The following is a 17,516-nucleotide window of genomic DNA, read 5'->3' as shown; positions in this document are numbered from 1 at the left end:
TGGAGGAGAGATGAGAGGAGGGTTGACGCTTTAAATCCCAGAACCAACTGGATGACGTTGACAGTGAACAGTTCTTCAGAAGAAGGGGCTCTAGAATTGCCAGAAGCCATGATCAAAATCTGAGAAAGAGCTCGGTCAAAAAAAAAAATACTGGTTTCGTGTGAGGATGATGGGTCGGTGGAATGTTCCTAGCAAAGGAGACAGTGAGTGCCTGCAGCTTACAAAGATATAGAAAGTACAAAAGACGAGGGCCCCACGAGTGTAAGACTCTCTCTCCGTAAGGTACAAACAGGTGATTACATAATGTATCAGATCACACACTCACGGGCCTCCTTGGTGTAGCACTCGGCGTAACTGACCATGAGTCAGAATGGGCCTTCCTGAAGTCGAGCTCGCATGGGTTCTGGCTATCATGTCCAATAGGATTCCCTTCTATGGGGTTCCCATAGCTCTCAGAAAGCCGGCCGCGTTCATCAGGCTGGACAAGAGGTCAGGTAGTGTGATAACGCTGCGTGTATGTCTGTGTAAGGAGAGCGCAGGGCAACTGAGGAGTGATGGCTCAGCGTCATTTTATGGACGTGAAGGGGGCCTTATGTCGAACTGGTCTTCACAGTCTTAGAGAGATGGGTGTATTCCAGAAACAAGAGGAGAGAGTATAACTCGCCCATGCCTGGGGGGCATAATTTCAGATGGGTGTGTCTCTCTCTCGTGGACTGGAGAGTAAGACTGTGAGTTGGCAGGATAGATGCATGGTACTTATCGCGTCACTGTGATGTGTATATGTTTTATCACAGCCATGCCTGCCTGATGAGGGAGGAGGGATCTGTGAGTGTAGACTGCTGAAATGCGAAGTAGGGATGAGCTTTTATTTCTACCAGGGGGTTAGTGGTTAGTTATGGAGCGGTTTGGTTTAAAGGGGTGTAGAGCTGTTGCAAAGTGAGTGCCGAGCATACCGAAATCAAGTTCTGCTGTCAATATTTTTGTTTCATTGCGCAACCGTTGCCAGGTAACCAGTAACTATTGTAAGTCCCTGTTTTGTGCGATTTGTAGCCCTGTTAAGTTTGCCTTTGTTGGGGTGGCTGACCAAGAAGATGATGAGTTGTTTGAGGGTGAACTTGGTAATTTGTTTATAGATCATACCAAGGGATTCTTTATCTTCCTGTCCAAATCTGGTACTGGTTGGTGCTCTTAGGGCGTTTAGCGTGTTTGTGGCCTTTTGTGTTCCTGTTTGTGGTGTTGGCAGTAAATTTAATGTGTGTCATACGCGTCGCCCAGTATGGCTGGAGTTCCGTTGAGAGGGAGTGGTTGGCCATCCACGGATATGGTAGACTACAGGATGGATTCACGTCTTGCCTGGAGTGACAAGGCATGACTAAATTTCTGTGACGATGCAAACGCTCTGCTTCGAAGCGAGGCAGTGCCTCAATGGCGTGACGTGATGCTGCATGATTTCCTTGTTGCTAGGACAGTGTCATGGTGCTGTGGTGTGACTGCGAGGTCATCGGCAGGAGGTCATGTAAGAAGGGATTGAAGAAGGTTTGAGGAAGAACTTACGGCGGGATCGCATTGTAGAGCCTGGGGATTTTGAGGTGAATCCCTTGTGAATGACTCGAGCTTGACGGCCATCTATATAATTATACAATATATATATATATATATATTTTTTTTTTTTTTTTTTTTTTTTTTTTTTTATACTTTGTCGCTGTCTCCCGCGTTTGCGAGGTAGCGCAAGGAAACAGACGAAAGAAATGGCCCAACCCCCCCCCCCCATACACATGTACATACACACGTCCACACACGCAAATATACATACCTACACAGCTTTCCATGGTTTACCCCAGACGCTTCACATGCCTTGATTCAATCCACTGACAGCACGTCAACCCCTGTATACCACATGACTCCAATTCACTCTATTCCTTGCCCTCCTTTCACCCTCCTGCATGTTCAGGCCCCGATCACACAAAATCTTTTTCACTCCATCTTTCCACCTCCAATTTGGTCTCCCTCTTCTCCTCGTTCCCTCCATCTCCGACACATATATCCTCTTGGTCAATCTCTCCTCACTCATTCTCTCCATGTGCCCAAACCATTTCAAAACACCCTCTTCTGCTCTCTCAACCACGCTCTTTTTATTTCCACACATCTCTCTTACCCTTACGTTACTTACTCGATCAAACCACCTCACACCACACATTGTCCTCAAACATCTCATTTCCAGCACATCCATCCTCCTGCGTGCATAGTGCCATTGTACAAAGGCAAAGGGGATAAGAGTGAGTGCTCAAATTACAGAGGTATAAGTTTGTTGAGTATTCCTGGTAAATTATATGGGAGGGTATTGATCGAGAGGGTGAAGGCATGTACAGAGCATCAGATTGGGGAAGAGCAGTGCGGTTTCAGAAGTGGTAGAGGATGTGTGGATCAGGTGTTTGCTTTGAAGAATGTATGTGAGAAATACTTAGAAAAGCAAATGGATTTGTATGTAGCATTTATGGATCTGGAGAAGGCATATGATAGAGTTGATAGAGATGCTCTGTGGAAGGTATTAAGAATATATGGTGTGGGAGGCAAGTTGTTAGAAGCAGTGAAAAGTTTTTATCGAGGATGTAAGGCATGTGTACGTGTAGGAAGAGAGGAAAGTGATTGGTTCTCAGTGAATGTAGGTTTGCGGCAGGGGTGTGTGATGTCTCCATGGTTGTTTAATTTGTTTATGGATGGGGTTGTAAGGGAGGTAAATGCAAGAGTCCTGGAAAGAGGGGCAAGTATGAAGTCTGTTGGGGATGAGAGAGCTTGGGAAGTGAGTCAGTTGTTGTTCGCTGATGATACAGCGCTGGTGGCTGATTCATGTGAGAAACTGCAGAAGCTGGTGACTGAGTTTGGTAAAGTGTGTGGAAGAAGAAAGTTGAGAGTAAATGTGAATAAGAGCAAGGTTATTAGGTACAGTAGGGGTGAGGGTCAAGTCAATTGGGAGGTGAGTTTGAATGGAGAAAAACTGGAGGAAGTGAAGTGTTTTAGATATCTGGGAGTGGATCTGTCAGCAGATGGAACCATGGAAGCGGAAGTGGATCATAGGGTGGGGGAGGGGGCGAAAATTTTGGGAGCCTTGAAAAATGTGTGGAAGTCGAGAACATTATCTCGGAAAGCGAAAATGGGTATGTTTGAGGGAATAGTGGTTCCAACAATGTTGTATGGTTGCGAGGCGTGGGCTATGGATAGAGATATATATATATATATATATATATATATATATATATATATATATATATATATATATATATATATATATATGTATATATATATATATATATATATATATATATATATATATATATATATATATATATATATATATATATATACAACCGGATTCCATTTGCTTGAGGATACACAGTGGTTGAAGAGGGGTTCCAATTTGTCCCTGCTACTGAGCGTAGCGCAACAGTGAAGCTGCAGGAGCCCATGGGTAGAGAGGGAGGGAAGGAGGGAGGGGGTTGTTCTGGGGGGTCATAACCCTAAGAGCCTTTGTGACCTTTTGCTCCAAGCAGGAGCCAGATGTGTCTGCCTGGACGGCCATAACCACCCTCCAGGTAAACTCCCTGTCAGGGCGGCGTCCAACGCCACCCCCCCTTCCCCCTTGTCAGGGCGGCGGCCACCAGCACCCATCACCGGTCCATTCCCTGCCTCCCCACAGGATGTTCCTGTGTGCTTTGGGGGAGGCGTCGCAGGCATCACTGTCTGGCCGAATCTCAAGCCTCCACTCACGTGCCCTCAGCCTATGGGGCTTTTAAACCTTTTTCGAAAAGCCAGGAGGAGTCTTTCACTGACGAGACGTGTCGACACACGATCAATACCCGTATAACAACGTTATCAACAAACGATCGCACTTTAAGAGTATCCAGGAGCCATCGTGGTGGCTGCCGGACCGACGCCGTACTCTCATCTCTTCCCTTTGTCAACCGCAACACCGTCGCCAGTCTGTGGTCTACAAGGGGTCACTGCTTAAGGTGGAAACTCTACCCTCAGACCCCCGGGTTTACGACCTTAGGTTTACGAATCATTGGTACTGAGCTATCTATCTGATTGTCTTCGTCCGAATCCCAAACAGCTTGCATTAGCCTCAGTGAAAGAAAGATGCATACACATATGACTCTTATCTTTCCCTTATCTTTGATTAATCTTTTCATGCCAGTCCATATCTTTACATTGTGGATATAACTTCGTATTTCATCTGATTCATAACGTTGCTAACCTTAAATATTCATGAATTCGAATGACTTTTATTTTCACATCTCTTTTCGACATCCCAGAAGAGGGTAACTTCACTTTCCTAATTTTCAAAGATTTGCAAGTTGACGGTACAGATAATACAGTCTGTCCCCTAGAGTTTGTGCGAGGCCAAGTCCACTCCATCTGATGTGGGAAGACACCTCGTCCATAAGACTACCTCTGCGCAGACGTAAGATTTTTGGGGAAATATGCAGTGGTCATTAAGATAATGCTTGGCGAAGAACGATATGAAATACCATTCTTTTTCAATCTCTAATAAAAACTTGACATGTAGTCATCAAGGGTATCGAAGCGGTGTATCCTCATGCTGATGATAATGATGATTAATCTAGCACGCTCGCCTTTATGATTTAAATAAGCTGAAGTGCCATTAAGTTTACTGCGGAGATGAGCACTGTCAAGGGGCGATGAAGGAACGTCACCATCTTCAGGTTATCTTAAAGCTGACGAAGCCCCGTGATCTTCACGTTGAACACGGCAGTACCATCTTGGTGGGGAAGCTGCCAGCCTTCATTTGTCAGTGTGGTGAACACAGAGCGACAACTCTTGGTTAGGAATGATAGGAAACGACAACAATACGAATCAAGACAACGACGAAGGTCCACACGACCGACTGACATTCACGTGACCAAAAGGACGACTCCTGCTCATCATACAACGACACCTCGCATGACTGCTAGACCAGCGCCCATAAGACAAGACTACGACCTAAAGGACGATATAGTCAACACCTACGACTTGAGACGACCAGACGTACGATAAACACAACTTTAACTACAACACTAACGACCGTAATGATGCCGGCAAAAAGCCTCAATAACTCGGGTTACAATCTGCCCGGCAGGTCACGCCTCGCTCCTGTGTATCAGACCATAATGGAAACCGATAATAATGATAATGATGATATCTACCGCTACTACTACAACCGCTACTACTTCGCCTACCGCTACTACTACAACCGCTACTGCTACTACTACCGCTACTGCTTCTCCTACCGCTACGAAAACAACTACTACAACTACTACCGCTACTCCTGATAAGACTACTGCTGCTGCTACTGCTGGTGTTCCTGCTTTTGCTACTACTATTTCTACTACTGCTATAACTCTTTTAATGCTGCTACTACTACTACAACTACTACTACAACTACTACTACTAATAATAATAACAATGATGATAATGGCGATAATATTAAAATCATCATGATAATGATTATGTTAACAACAGCAACAATAAAAACAGAATGTATACAAAATGCATTCATAAGCACCTACCAAACTTCACAAACATTCCCAGTTTAAGGATGAAAAGAAAAAAAACGCAAGTGAGATAAACTGGTAAACTCATGATAACAATAGAAAACACTTTATGGTATGTAAACCATTTCACCAGTAAGTTCCCGGTATCGAAACCGGTACCACATGACTGATAACCGGTGAGCAAGTGAGGAGTTCATGGTCTTGAGTGCATGGTCACTGTCTGTGTTGGGGTTAAGGTGGGTGTGTTTGACAGTATCTTAGTCTCCAAGTGTCGTGCGGTTGAGAGGCGTGGGGCCTATACAAGAAAGCACAGAAAACGGTGAAATGTGTTGGAAATGAAACGACTGAGGACAACCAACATGTTTTGTGAGGAAAGTTGATCGAGTGAAAGAGAACAGGGCATGAGATGAGTGTAGTGGTAAGAAGAGGATGGTTGAGAGAGTTGGAGAAGGTGTGATGATATACATGGTTTGGGAATGTGGACAAGACGAGAACGGGGCTGAATATAATGGTATATGTAGAAGGAACAAGGAGAAGGGGAGACCGAAAACTGGAGATGGAAGAATGGAATGAAAGATGTTTTGAAAGGTCGGGGCCTGAACGTGCAGAAGGGTGCAAGGTATGCACGGGATAGAATGAACTGGATCGATGGGGTATATGGGGAAGAATGTGCTGTCATTAAAGCGCTCATGGGAAAGTACTGAGAAGTCTGTGGGGCTTGGCTGTGGATCGGGGGCAGTGGTTTCGGGGCATTATACATGACAGAGAGTGGATGTGAGCAAATGAGGACAGTCTACTACGTCTGATCCTGACGCTATCTACGCAAGACACGGCGAACACTTATGATTATATAGCGGGGGGCTGGAAATCCTCCCCTCTCTTTTTTTTTTATTTTCCAAAAGAAGGAACGGGGAGGACAGGTGAGGATATTCCCTCAAAGGCCCAGTCCTCTGTTCTTAACGCTACCTCGCTAACGCGGGAAATGGCGAATAGTATGAAGGGAAAGGATATATATATATATATATATATATATATATATATATATATATATATATATATATATATATATATATATATATATCAAAAACTACATGATGTTATGAGGAAAAACTACAACCCTCCCCCCTTCCTTTCACATTACTACCAATGGTCACCTTTTTAAAGGGTATTATATGTATACTCACTCTTCACAGCAGCGACATCTTGGGAATGACACCTGGATACAAATGACAGCAATTCATATCACCTACATCTAATAGCCCTCCAAAATGTGACAGGAGGTTGTCTCATGCATTTGCAGTTCTGTATTCCATACAGAACTATATGTAATCCTTGTAACTTACTCATGGAGAACCAAGATAAAAAAGAATACAGAATCCCTGAGTTTACATAATAAATCCTGTTAAAGATATAGATAAAATACTTAACTACATACATAACTGTGAATAAAATTGGAAAAGAAAATAGAAATAAGATTAACTCGTACATTAGAACATGATAGATTAAACAGCCATCAATAACAGAAATACACTTTCCCTTAGAATGTAAACAAGTCAGTCAAATGAGCTTCCATAGTGTACTGTGGCCGAGGCCATGTTGGAGGTGAACTGTTGTAGGACACAAGAGAGATTTCGTCACTCACCTTTTTCTATAAGTTCGTTGAAGCTGGCGACCACGAGCCCCTTCCGTACCTGCCGCCCGCTGTCCCATACCTTATATGGGCGCTTCCCCTTTCCCTGTCGAGGACAAGACCACATGGTTAGTTACTGTAGTGCCAGGGCAGCGGGCACGAGCAAGGAAGGCATCAGGGAAAGGTGGAGGAACAGCACGGCAATGAGGAACAGGTCGTCTGAGGTGACAGGGCAAGGCAGCAGACGACGACAACTGGTAGAGTTGTGTGGAACGTTAGTCGGAGGCTGGACGAAAGGCAACAGTGACAGATTATTTTGGAAAGGCAAGAGAGGAGGGGCGACAGGTAGAGGGGAACAACACACGTTTACATACAGGTAGTAGTAGTTAGAAATAACATGACATTGGACACATATAATGACAAATGGTTATCGTTCAAGACACCGCGGAATAACACCATGAGGCAAGTCTGAGTGAAGGTCTGGAGAGGCAGTAGTGAAAGATCGGGACACAGAAGAGCGCCAATACACCTCAGAGGGTAAAGACTCTGCATTTCTCGTAGACGAGAGTCGAGGTTTAAAGTCTCTTTAGGTGACGAGAAAATATTTAATACAGAATCCCAGGGAGAAGATCTGAAGAGCAGGGCGAGAGTAGGAGAGAAATTTCATCTTTTCCAAGACGGTATTATGCAGTAAGTCATCTCTGGCCTCCTGGTGTTGATTCCTTCATTCTAGTTGGAGACGCTTGTCAGAGGATGCGTTAAGATGGGCGAGTTCGGTCCAGATATAAACATACGGTATGAGGTGACAGCAGCTGAGAGGCGTGAGTCACAGCCACGAGATTATCAAACAGGAGGTTTCAGTGGTAGAAAAAGACCACAATAGTCGTCCAAAATGTTAATACTACAGACCTAGTCAACAGACGAGAATACGGGAACCAATCAAACGTCAAGTGAAATAAATCATCACGGCAACTGTCAATATATCTCAGTAAAAGGTGGAACAGAAGAAGGAGCCAAGCAGGGAGTGCTCATCTTCCTCGAAGGTTCAGCCTTGGATGTCTAAATATGTCTGGATGTAACCAAGATGTCATGAGAGGAGAGATAGGTAGTACGTTTGAGGAAAGAATCCTGCATGTTCTGGTCCTGAGTAAACAAAGATCAGAGGTAAAGCGAAAGAATGGTTTGGAAATGTCTTAGAAGTAAAGTCAGGGGTGGTGAGAAGACAAGAGCTAAGGATAGAGTGGCACTACTCCTGAAGAAGAAGTTGTGGGAGTGTGTGACAGCGTGTAAGGAACTGAATTTCAGGATGATGTGGGTGAAAATGAAAGTGCTTATGCACCTGGCCATGAGAAAAAAGATCATGAGAGGCAAGAGTCTTAGGAACAGCTGAGCGTGTGTTTGAGGAGTTTTGATGCAAGAAAATGGGCAGTAGTGATGGGTGATTTGAATGCGAAGGTGTGTAATGTGGCAGTTTAGGGTATAATTTGGGGAGCATAGGGTATTCAGTTTTGTGAATGGAAATAATGAACAGACTGTGGAGGTGTGTACTGAAAAAGAACTGGTGACACGGAAGACTTGGATTAAAAAGAGGAACAAACGTATGGTCATTAATGCATTACATATCAACTGACAAGCGTGTAAAAGAGAGACTTTTGGATGTAAATGTGCTGAAAGAGGCAGCTGGTGGAATGTCAGATACTTATCTTGTGGAGGCATGGGTGAAGATTCGTAGAGGTTTTAGGAAAAGAGAAAACAATATAGGTGAGAAGAGATTGGTGAAAGTAGGTAAGCATGGAAGAGGGAATTGTGTGAAGAATTGAGCGTAAAATTGCAAAACGTGAGAGTAAATGAAACAAGGGGAGTGGGTGAGGAATGGGAGATATCTAGGGAAGCAGTGATGGCATATGCGAGAGAGATGCACGTGGCATGCAGATGTGGGAGGAAGGCAGATTAAAAAGGGTCGTGAGAGGTGGGGTAAAGAAATAAAGTTGCTAGTGATAGAGAATAAGGAAGCGTTTGGGTGGTACTTATGGGGAAAAAGTGCATATGATTGGGGGATGTATAAGAGAAAACGGCAGGAAGTCAAGAGGAAGCTGCAGGGGAGGAAAAAGAGGGCAAGTGAAAGTTGGGGTGAGAGAGTATCGGTAAACTTTAAGGAGAATAATCCCGTTTGGAAGGAGTTGATAATGTGCGAAAAATAAATGAACAGATAGGAACATCGGTGAAAGGGCGTAAAAGAGAAAATGGAATCAGGTAGTGATGAAGTGAGGAGGAGACTGAGTGAGTATTTTGAAGAACTGTTGGATGTGTTTGATCATAGGGTGGCAAATGTGAGGTGTTTGTGTCGGGTTGGTATGCCTCTAGAATCATAAAAGACAGGTACAGGGATGACAACGTAATGTCCCGCATACACTCTTGTATTTGATGGGATCGAAAAAAATATTGAGAGTATCTGAAAAAATGTAAGAGGGTACAAGGATGAAGTGTCGAGAACTCGAACACAAATAACGATGATTCACGTACAGGAGGATCATCATCACGACATGACTTTTGATATAGTGAAAGAAAACTGGTTGCCTGCCTTTTTATCTATCAATCATTCCCACGTCAGTTACAATATCTTTAGATGCCTGAGTCACCGATGAAGATATCTTTTGAGAACAGTCTCTTCAAAGCCTGCAGATAAAGGAATACAAAAGCATACACATAGCAACAGACCATAGGGTTCTTTTGAGGCTGTTTGTGACAGTGGAAGATATCAGAAACGCACAGAGGAGTGTGGTAAAAGTTTGAAGATGAAGATAACGTTTGGTTGCTGTGTCGCAATGACGAGTTTGCATAATCAACAGCTGACAATGCAGTGCTTTCTCCACGTATAAATTATTGTGCCAATCATATGGTCATGTCTGGACAAGGCTTACAATTTGCAATAACGCATTAACAGACCTTTTCAAAATTCTAATAACCAAGTAGCTGGAATACAAACTATTTCAACACCCTTAATGTAACAACGAATTTTCCTTGTCCATCAAGGTTCAAGTAGGGATCATCGCACTATAGTTATAACTCCCCTATTGTTGTCTGTATTCATTTTGGAGTTTCCTTCCTTTCATCATCTTATCTACCGACCGTGGCACAAGCCTTCCCTGAATCAAAAGCCATTGCGGTTAAAAATCATGTTTGTGAAAATTGAAAAATAAGGGGTATTAATCTGAGTTCCTCAGGGAGCTTGCAGACCCAGTTTAGGTGTATGAAGGAAAAAAAAGCATCATAACGACCAATCTTCGTATGGTTAGTCCTCTCAAAGAAACTATGGAAATATTGTAGGGGATAAACTCACTCAGACACCTTATGTGAGCGATGACCGAAGTGATACACCTGTAGACCAGAGAGGGAAGCAGCAATATGACGATGGACAGAGAGAGGACGCCTGACTGGAAGAAGCCTTCCGATGTGCGCAAGATCAGGCTCCCCTCATGTGCAGGATGAAAGCATAAGGCAGAGGCAGGAAATGTCATGGCTAACCTTTCCTCTTGAATGTTACTGGCGCAAAGTTGTGAATAACCGTTTGCACAGAACTAAACTAACACAACACACACACACACACACACACACACACACACACACACACAAACACACACACACATACATACTCGTACGACACTTGAACATTAAGTTACGAGCCTTGAGCACGACAGTATGAACCTTAGATATGATGGTATAACCTTTTACCTGACCTATTATGGCCTGAACTTTGACCCGACCCTTTGGGATTAGGTCAGAGGTCATACCATCTTGCAATAAGATCGTACTGTCGTGTTTGAGGACTGCAAGTCGTGTTCTAGGGGTCAATGTGTCTTTCTTCCTTTCTCATTTAGCTTAATCATATGTCCACACTATACTATACACACTACATACATGTATGTTATTTTTTTTCCTTTTCATATTGGCTTCATTGTGGTTACACACTACACTTTATATGTATCGGCTATTCACCATAATTTTCTAACCAGCTGTTCAGCATACAACCTGGGTTAGGTGACGTATAGCCCCCTTGCTATAGTAAAGCCGAATTTAACTCAATATGTCCCCTGGGATTAGCAGGAACGACGGAGACAGCGCGTTCGTCAGCAGCCAACCAGACTAGATCAGACTAGACCACCAGTAAGACGTGATGCACATCTGTCACTACTGCAGTACGTAGGAGACTCATTACCCCCGAGGGACAAACGTGCATCATTTTGGCCCACCACAACGAGCAACTCGATCTGAATATAAAGCAGTGACTATACACCTCCCTTCCACCTGGTGTGGAAAGGCAGCATGATAATACCAACAAGTCTTAGTAGGTCTCGCTCCAGCTGTTCCATGACAATTAACGAAATCATCTTTTGTAAACCTGTCAGTCTGGTGAGGAATTTACTCATAGCCCTTGGTTTAGTACAGTGGAGGCGAGAAGACGTCCAGGAGCCACCCACTGGTAAAGCATTTGGTCTTCATCGGCCTCTTGACTAGTGACAAGAATAACACACGGGCGTTGGAACCCTGCGATGCTCAAACCTCACCATTCTTCATGGACTAAGAAGGCGACAGACTCCGTGTCCAGACAAGGAGACCAATTGACTCCCGTCTCCAGGCAAGGAGGCCAATGGACTCCCGTGTCCAGGTAGGAGTACATCCAATTTCCATCAAGTCAACGTATCAACAGTAACAGAAAACCTGTCCCAAGTGAAGCTATTGATTCACGAAAAAGATTCGGGTTCTTCCTGCCTTTCACATGATGGAGCCCACAGCTGCGACCTCTCCTCTGAGAATAATAACGAAACATACTCACTCTTACATGAATGCAAGCTACACCTCCTCCTTAGTGGAAATGCCAACCTGCCCACTCCCTGTCGAATGAGGGCAATGCCCCTCCGGGAACATCAGTCACAATCAATCGTCCATCCAACAGCCATCCATGAACATCCATGAACAGCCATACACCATCACTGACATACACGCCAGACAACTTCCCTTAATAGGAATAAATAAAACCACGATGCTCCATTGTCAGGCGTACGAACCACGACCCTTTACTGTCATGTCTAAGAACCATGACCCCTCCATTATCAGACATAAAAACCACGGGTCTGTATTGTCAGGCAAAATAACATGACCCTCCACTGTCAGACATACAAATCCTTGATAGATGATAAATCTATCCCCAATCTTAACAAAAATAAAAACCAGGCCCTGACCTTGGGGAGACAAAAACCACGATACCTTCCTCGACAGAAATGATATTCATATCCTCTTCTCATACATGCCAACCCGTAACTGCTGACGGAGAAACCACGCCCCCTTCCCAGAGCAAAAACACAACCACGCCACTTCCCTGACAAAAACGACAATCACAATCCCACCCCTAACATGAAGGACAATTAACCTAACCCCCTGACAAGGACAACCACGGCCTCTCCACTGATAACAACAATGAATACTTCCTCCCTCAAGATAACAGTGACACCCACGCCCTCTCTCAAGATAACAGTGACACCCACGCCCTCTCTCAAGATAACACTGACAACCACGCCCTCTCTCAAGATAACAGTGACACCCACGCCCTCTCTCAAGATAACAGTGACACCCACGCCCTCTCAAGATAACAGTGACACCCACGCCCTCTCTCAAGATAACAGTGACACCCACGCCCTCTCTCAAGATAACACTGACAACCACGCCCTCTCTCAAGATAACAGTGACACCCACGCCCTCTCTCAAGATAACACTGACAACCACGCCCTCTTCTCAGACAACCACGGCCCCTCCCTTGATAACAACAACGTAATCTCTCCTGACAACACCGACAATTACGCTCCTTCCAATGACAACCACACCTTCTCCACTGACACCCATGCCTCCTGATCTCCATAACACAGTCGACCGACTTCAAGCATCTTAATGCCATAACTCGGTTACTGTTGCAAAAATTTAATTAGTTATTCATTGGCTACAAATGTTTTATATGTGCTTCTCGTATGCAACATGACAAGAATGTGCAATAACTGTGTTCCAGTGTTTTCAAACCACTCAGGCTGACAGCCTGGATATACGCTGATGCCCAAACCAAACCATACTTAGTACAGACTTAGAAACGAAAAGGGACGAACAAGAATGGCTTTCGAAGCTGCTTTCAAAGACACTATAAGTAAATGGGGGGGGAGAGAGAGAGAGAGAGAGAGAGAGAGAGAGAGAGAGAGAGAGAGAGAGAGAGAGAGAGAGAGAGAGAGAGAGAGAGAGAGAGAGAGAGAGAGAATAATTTTCCAGTATTCTCGTATCAATCACAGACGTTTACAGAGACGATCGAGCCTAGGAATAAGTCTTCAGCAGAAAAAAACCCTTTTTTCATGCACTGCCTCTTTGCTCATTTCAACATCTCTTTTAGCATTTTTTTGAGAAGAGTTATCACAAGTATATAATGGCTGACTACATTCATAATAGGTCCGTGTTTGAGGTGATGGTTGATTACTTTTATAATAGGTCCGTTATTGGGGTGATGGCTGATTACTTTTACAATGGCTCCGTGTTTGAGTTGATGGCTGATTACTTTTATAATAGGTCCGTGTTTGAGGTGATGGTTGATTACTTTTATAATAGGTCCGTGTTTGAGGTGATGGCTGACTACATTCATAATAGGTCCGTGTTTGAGGTGATGGCTGATTACTTTTATAATAGGTCCGTGTTTGGGGTGATGGCTGATTACTTTTATAATAGGTCCGTGTTTGAGGTGATGGTTGATTACTTTTACAATGGCTCCGTGTTTGAGTTGATGGCTGATTACTTTTATAATAGGTCCGTGTTTGAGGTGATGGTTGATCACTTTTATAATAGGTCCGTGTTTGAGGTGATGGCTGATTACTTTTATAATAGGTCCGTTATTGGGGTGATGGCTGATTACTTTTACAATGGCTCCGTGTTTGAGTTGATGGCTGATTACTTTTAAGCGGATCCGTGTTTGAGGTGATGGCTGATTACTTTTTCAATCAGCCCATGTTGAGGGTGATGGCGGAGTACTTTTACAGTGGGTCCGTGTTAGAGGCGATGGCTGATTAATTTTACAATGGGTTCGTGTTTGAGGTGATGGTTGATTACTTTTACACTGGATCCGTATGTGAGGTGATGGTTGATTACTTTTACAATGGGTCTGTGTTTGAGGTGATGGCTCATTACTTTTACATTGTGTCCGTGTTTAAGGTGATGGCTGATTACTTTTACAACTGGCCCATGTTCGAGGTGATGGCTGATTACTTTTACAATGGGTTCGTGTTTGAGGTGATGGTTGATTACTTTTACAACTGGCCGATGTTAGAGGTGATGGCTGATTACTTTTACAATGGGTCTGTGTTTGAGGTGATAGCTGATTACTTTTACTATGGGTCTGTGTTCGAGATGATAGCTGATTACTTTTACAATGGGTCCGTGTTGGAGGTGATGGCTGATTACTTTTACAACTGGCCCATGTTAGAGGTGATGGCTGATTACTTTTACAATGGGTCTGTGTTTGATGTGATAGCTAATTACTTTTAAACTGGGTCCGTATTTGAGGTGATGGGTGATTACTTTTACAATTGGTCTGTGTTTGAGGTGATAGCTAATTACTTTTACATTGTGTCCGTGTTTGAGGTGATGGCTGATTACTTTTACATTGCGTCCGTGTCTGAGGTGATGGCTGATTACTTTTGCAACGGGTCTGTGTTCGAGGAGATGGCTGATTACTTTTACATTGCGTCCGTGTCTGAGGTGATGGCTGATTACTTTTGCAACGGGTCTGTGTTCGAGGAGATGGCTGATTACTTTTACAACGGGTCCGTGTTCGAGGTGATGGCTGATTAATTTTACAACGGGTCCGTGTTTGAAGATGGCTGATTACAACGGGCCCGTGTTTGAAGATGGCTGATTACAACGGGTCCGTGTTCGAGGTGATGGCTCATCATTACTTTAACACCGGGTCCGTGTTCGAGGTGATGGCTCATCATTACTTTAACAACGGGCCCGTGTTTGAAGATGGCTGATTACAACGGGTCCGTGTTCGAGGTGATGGCTCATCATTACTTTAACAACGGGTCCGTGTTGGTGGTGTATACCGGTCGGTGACGAATCGTACGCTGGGGCGGCATGTTGCTGCCCACGGACGAATTACTGGTGTCACTAGGTAATCCGGGGCTGGGTTGGGGTTGGGGGAGAGGTCGTCATGCGGTTGTACTATGGTGGGGTCGCGTTCCAGCACTGTGGCCGCACATGTAAGGTCTGGTTTTATATCAGATCATGATATTAACTACGTTATGGTAAAAGACGAACTGTGTAGGTTGAATTTATGTGATAGATATAAAGAAATATAATCATATTCTTGGATATTTTTTTTTCCACCAAAGTAAACTGCAATCCATTTAACTCTCGTGTGCCAATGAAACAGTTCAACACACACACACATACACACATCTGGTCAGCATAAACACATATAAGCATAATTCAAGCACACATTAAACCTACAGACACACAAACACACAGACACACACGGGGATCATGAAGGCGTGGGCGTAGCTAAATTAAACTGTCAAGGACTCGCATATATATAGCACAGTGTTGTTGTTGTAGTGTGTATTGATGTGGTAAAGTATTGGTGGGCGGGAAAGCTTACATGTGTGACTGTGTGACATGTGCTGGTGCGTAAGGGCGCTGGAGTATTGGCCCACTGACACACTTTGCTGAATATACACGTATACTCCCACAGTTCACACGTCATACGTCAGCCAACTATACTTTCAAACTAAACACGCACTTCCTAACACACCTGGACTCAGCTAACGAGCATGTTCCTCACTATCACACATATCCTCACCACGGACTTGGATCTAGCCAGCCAGAAATTCTTCCTTAAAAACACACACTCCCTGGATTCAACCAGCCAGCCGTGCTTCCTTGCTAACACTTCTTCACTCTACCTCTCACACTCATACTGGTCGTAAGGAGCTGGATGTCTACAGTTCTACGAATCCTACGGAGTCTTAGAGTGGCAGAGTACAGGGAGAAGGTGTGGTGGAATGAGGGTGTGGCAATGCGTCCCATGACTGTAGTAGTGTGACATGATGGACAGGTACAGCTCTGTACCACATGTCAGCCCTTCTGGTGAGGGAGTTGGAGCACCACTGTGGGAGTAGCGTTCTTACGGTGGGCATCAGCGTTGGTGAGGGCACTGTGGGAGTAGAGACGTGGGTGAGGGGAGCCCATGGGGGACGACCTTGGTGGGTGGGAGGCAAGGGCCTCCCACCCAACTAGACCCTAGATAAAAATAATCATGATAAGAGTCCAACATGCTTATGGTCCTTAGTTCCCGGCAACGAGGGATACGAAAAATATCTGGAGTCCCTTCTGGCTATGTTGCCAGCAGCAGAAAAGACCCATCGTTCATAAACTCGTCTATTCCATGCCATGTATCAGTAGCTACGGTTTATTTACACACACTTCTCCTGCAGGACACCAACATCCTGCATTGGTACTTCTCCGAACATCTTAACTTCTCTTGCGAACTCAACTGTTTACATGAAGTTTCCATTACTTCATACCTCCGGTCATGCCCAGTCACTGTTCCACTTCAGAGCAAGAGACTGTGTTTTTTCCCCGCCACCAACACACGCCTGCTGCACGCATCGAGATCTTTGGATTTTTGTCGTCTGCTTGTTCAAGATTTATCTCTTAACAACATTATCATTTTTTTTTTTCGTTATTTCAACTGCAGCTCTTCGGAATCTATAAGTTCATAACTTTCTTCGAGCACCTAATGTCTGCCACAAGAAGGAGACATCCTCTCACTCTGGTGGTGGATCCTCTCCTCAGGAGACTTCAACGCAGATCGAAGGGGAATGGCTCAGTTCCTCACCCACATACGATGATGTGTGGTGAGCTTGGTACTGAGGCTTTCAATCTTACCATTCTTAGGGATCTGGAGCAAATCAGCAACCATCTTACCTTTAGTCCGACTGTCAGGACCACTGTCGCAACATCCTGCAGTTGTTTTTCACCTTGAATCTTCCTCGCTATAGTAGCACAATTTCGCTCCTAAAATGGTCCGTCTGACGATGAAAAGTTGTCTTTACTTAACACAGTTCCTCCCTCGGCTTGCATCCCCCAAAACGGTAATACCGGCAGTTGCAAAGCCGTGACTGGACTAACTTATGAAAATTTCCCTACGTTTTCCCATGGGACGATTACCACCTCTCCTCAGGCGATGCTTCTGTCTCTTCTTTCAGTCCCTGGTTCAATCAATATTCTTCTGAGGGTCAGCTGGGTGATGGATT

General features: G+C 44.3%; 1 protein-coding gene across 6 annotated transcripts in view; it reads right to left on the bottom strand.

The window, feature by feature from the left end:
• The window catches only part of Drep2 (DNA fragmentation factor-related protein 2), a 282,308-nt gene that overhangs the window by 207,706 nt on the left and 57,086 nt on the right, over nt 1-17,516 (bottom strand). For all 6 annotated transcript variants that reach the window (XM_071670467.1, XM_071670463.1, XM_071670465.1 and 3 more), the window contains one exon: nt 7,192-7,285. In XM_071670467.1, coding sequence (XP_071526568.1) covers nt 7,192-7,285 — 94 coding nt within the window. The remainder of the gene's footprint in view (nt 1-7,191; nt 7,286-17,516) is intronic.

Source organism: Panulirus ornatus, chromosome 15 (genome assembly GCF_036320965.1).
Source record: "Panulirus ornatus isolate Po-2019 chromosome 15, ASM3632096v1, whole genome shotgun sequence".
Lineage (NCBI taxonomy): Eukaryota > Metazoa > Arthropoda > Malacostraca > Decapoda > Palinuridae > Panulirus > Panulirus ornatus.
The sequence above is the reverse complement of the archived record's forward strand: the minus strand, read 5'-3'. Positions and strand labels throughout refer to the sequence as shown.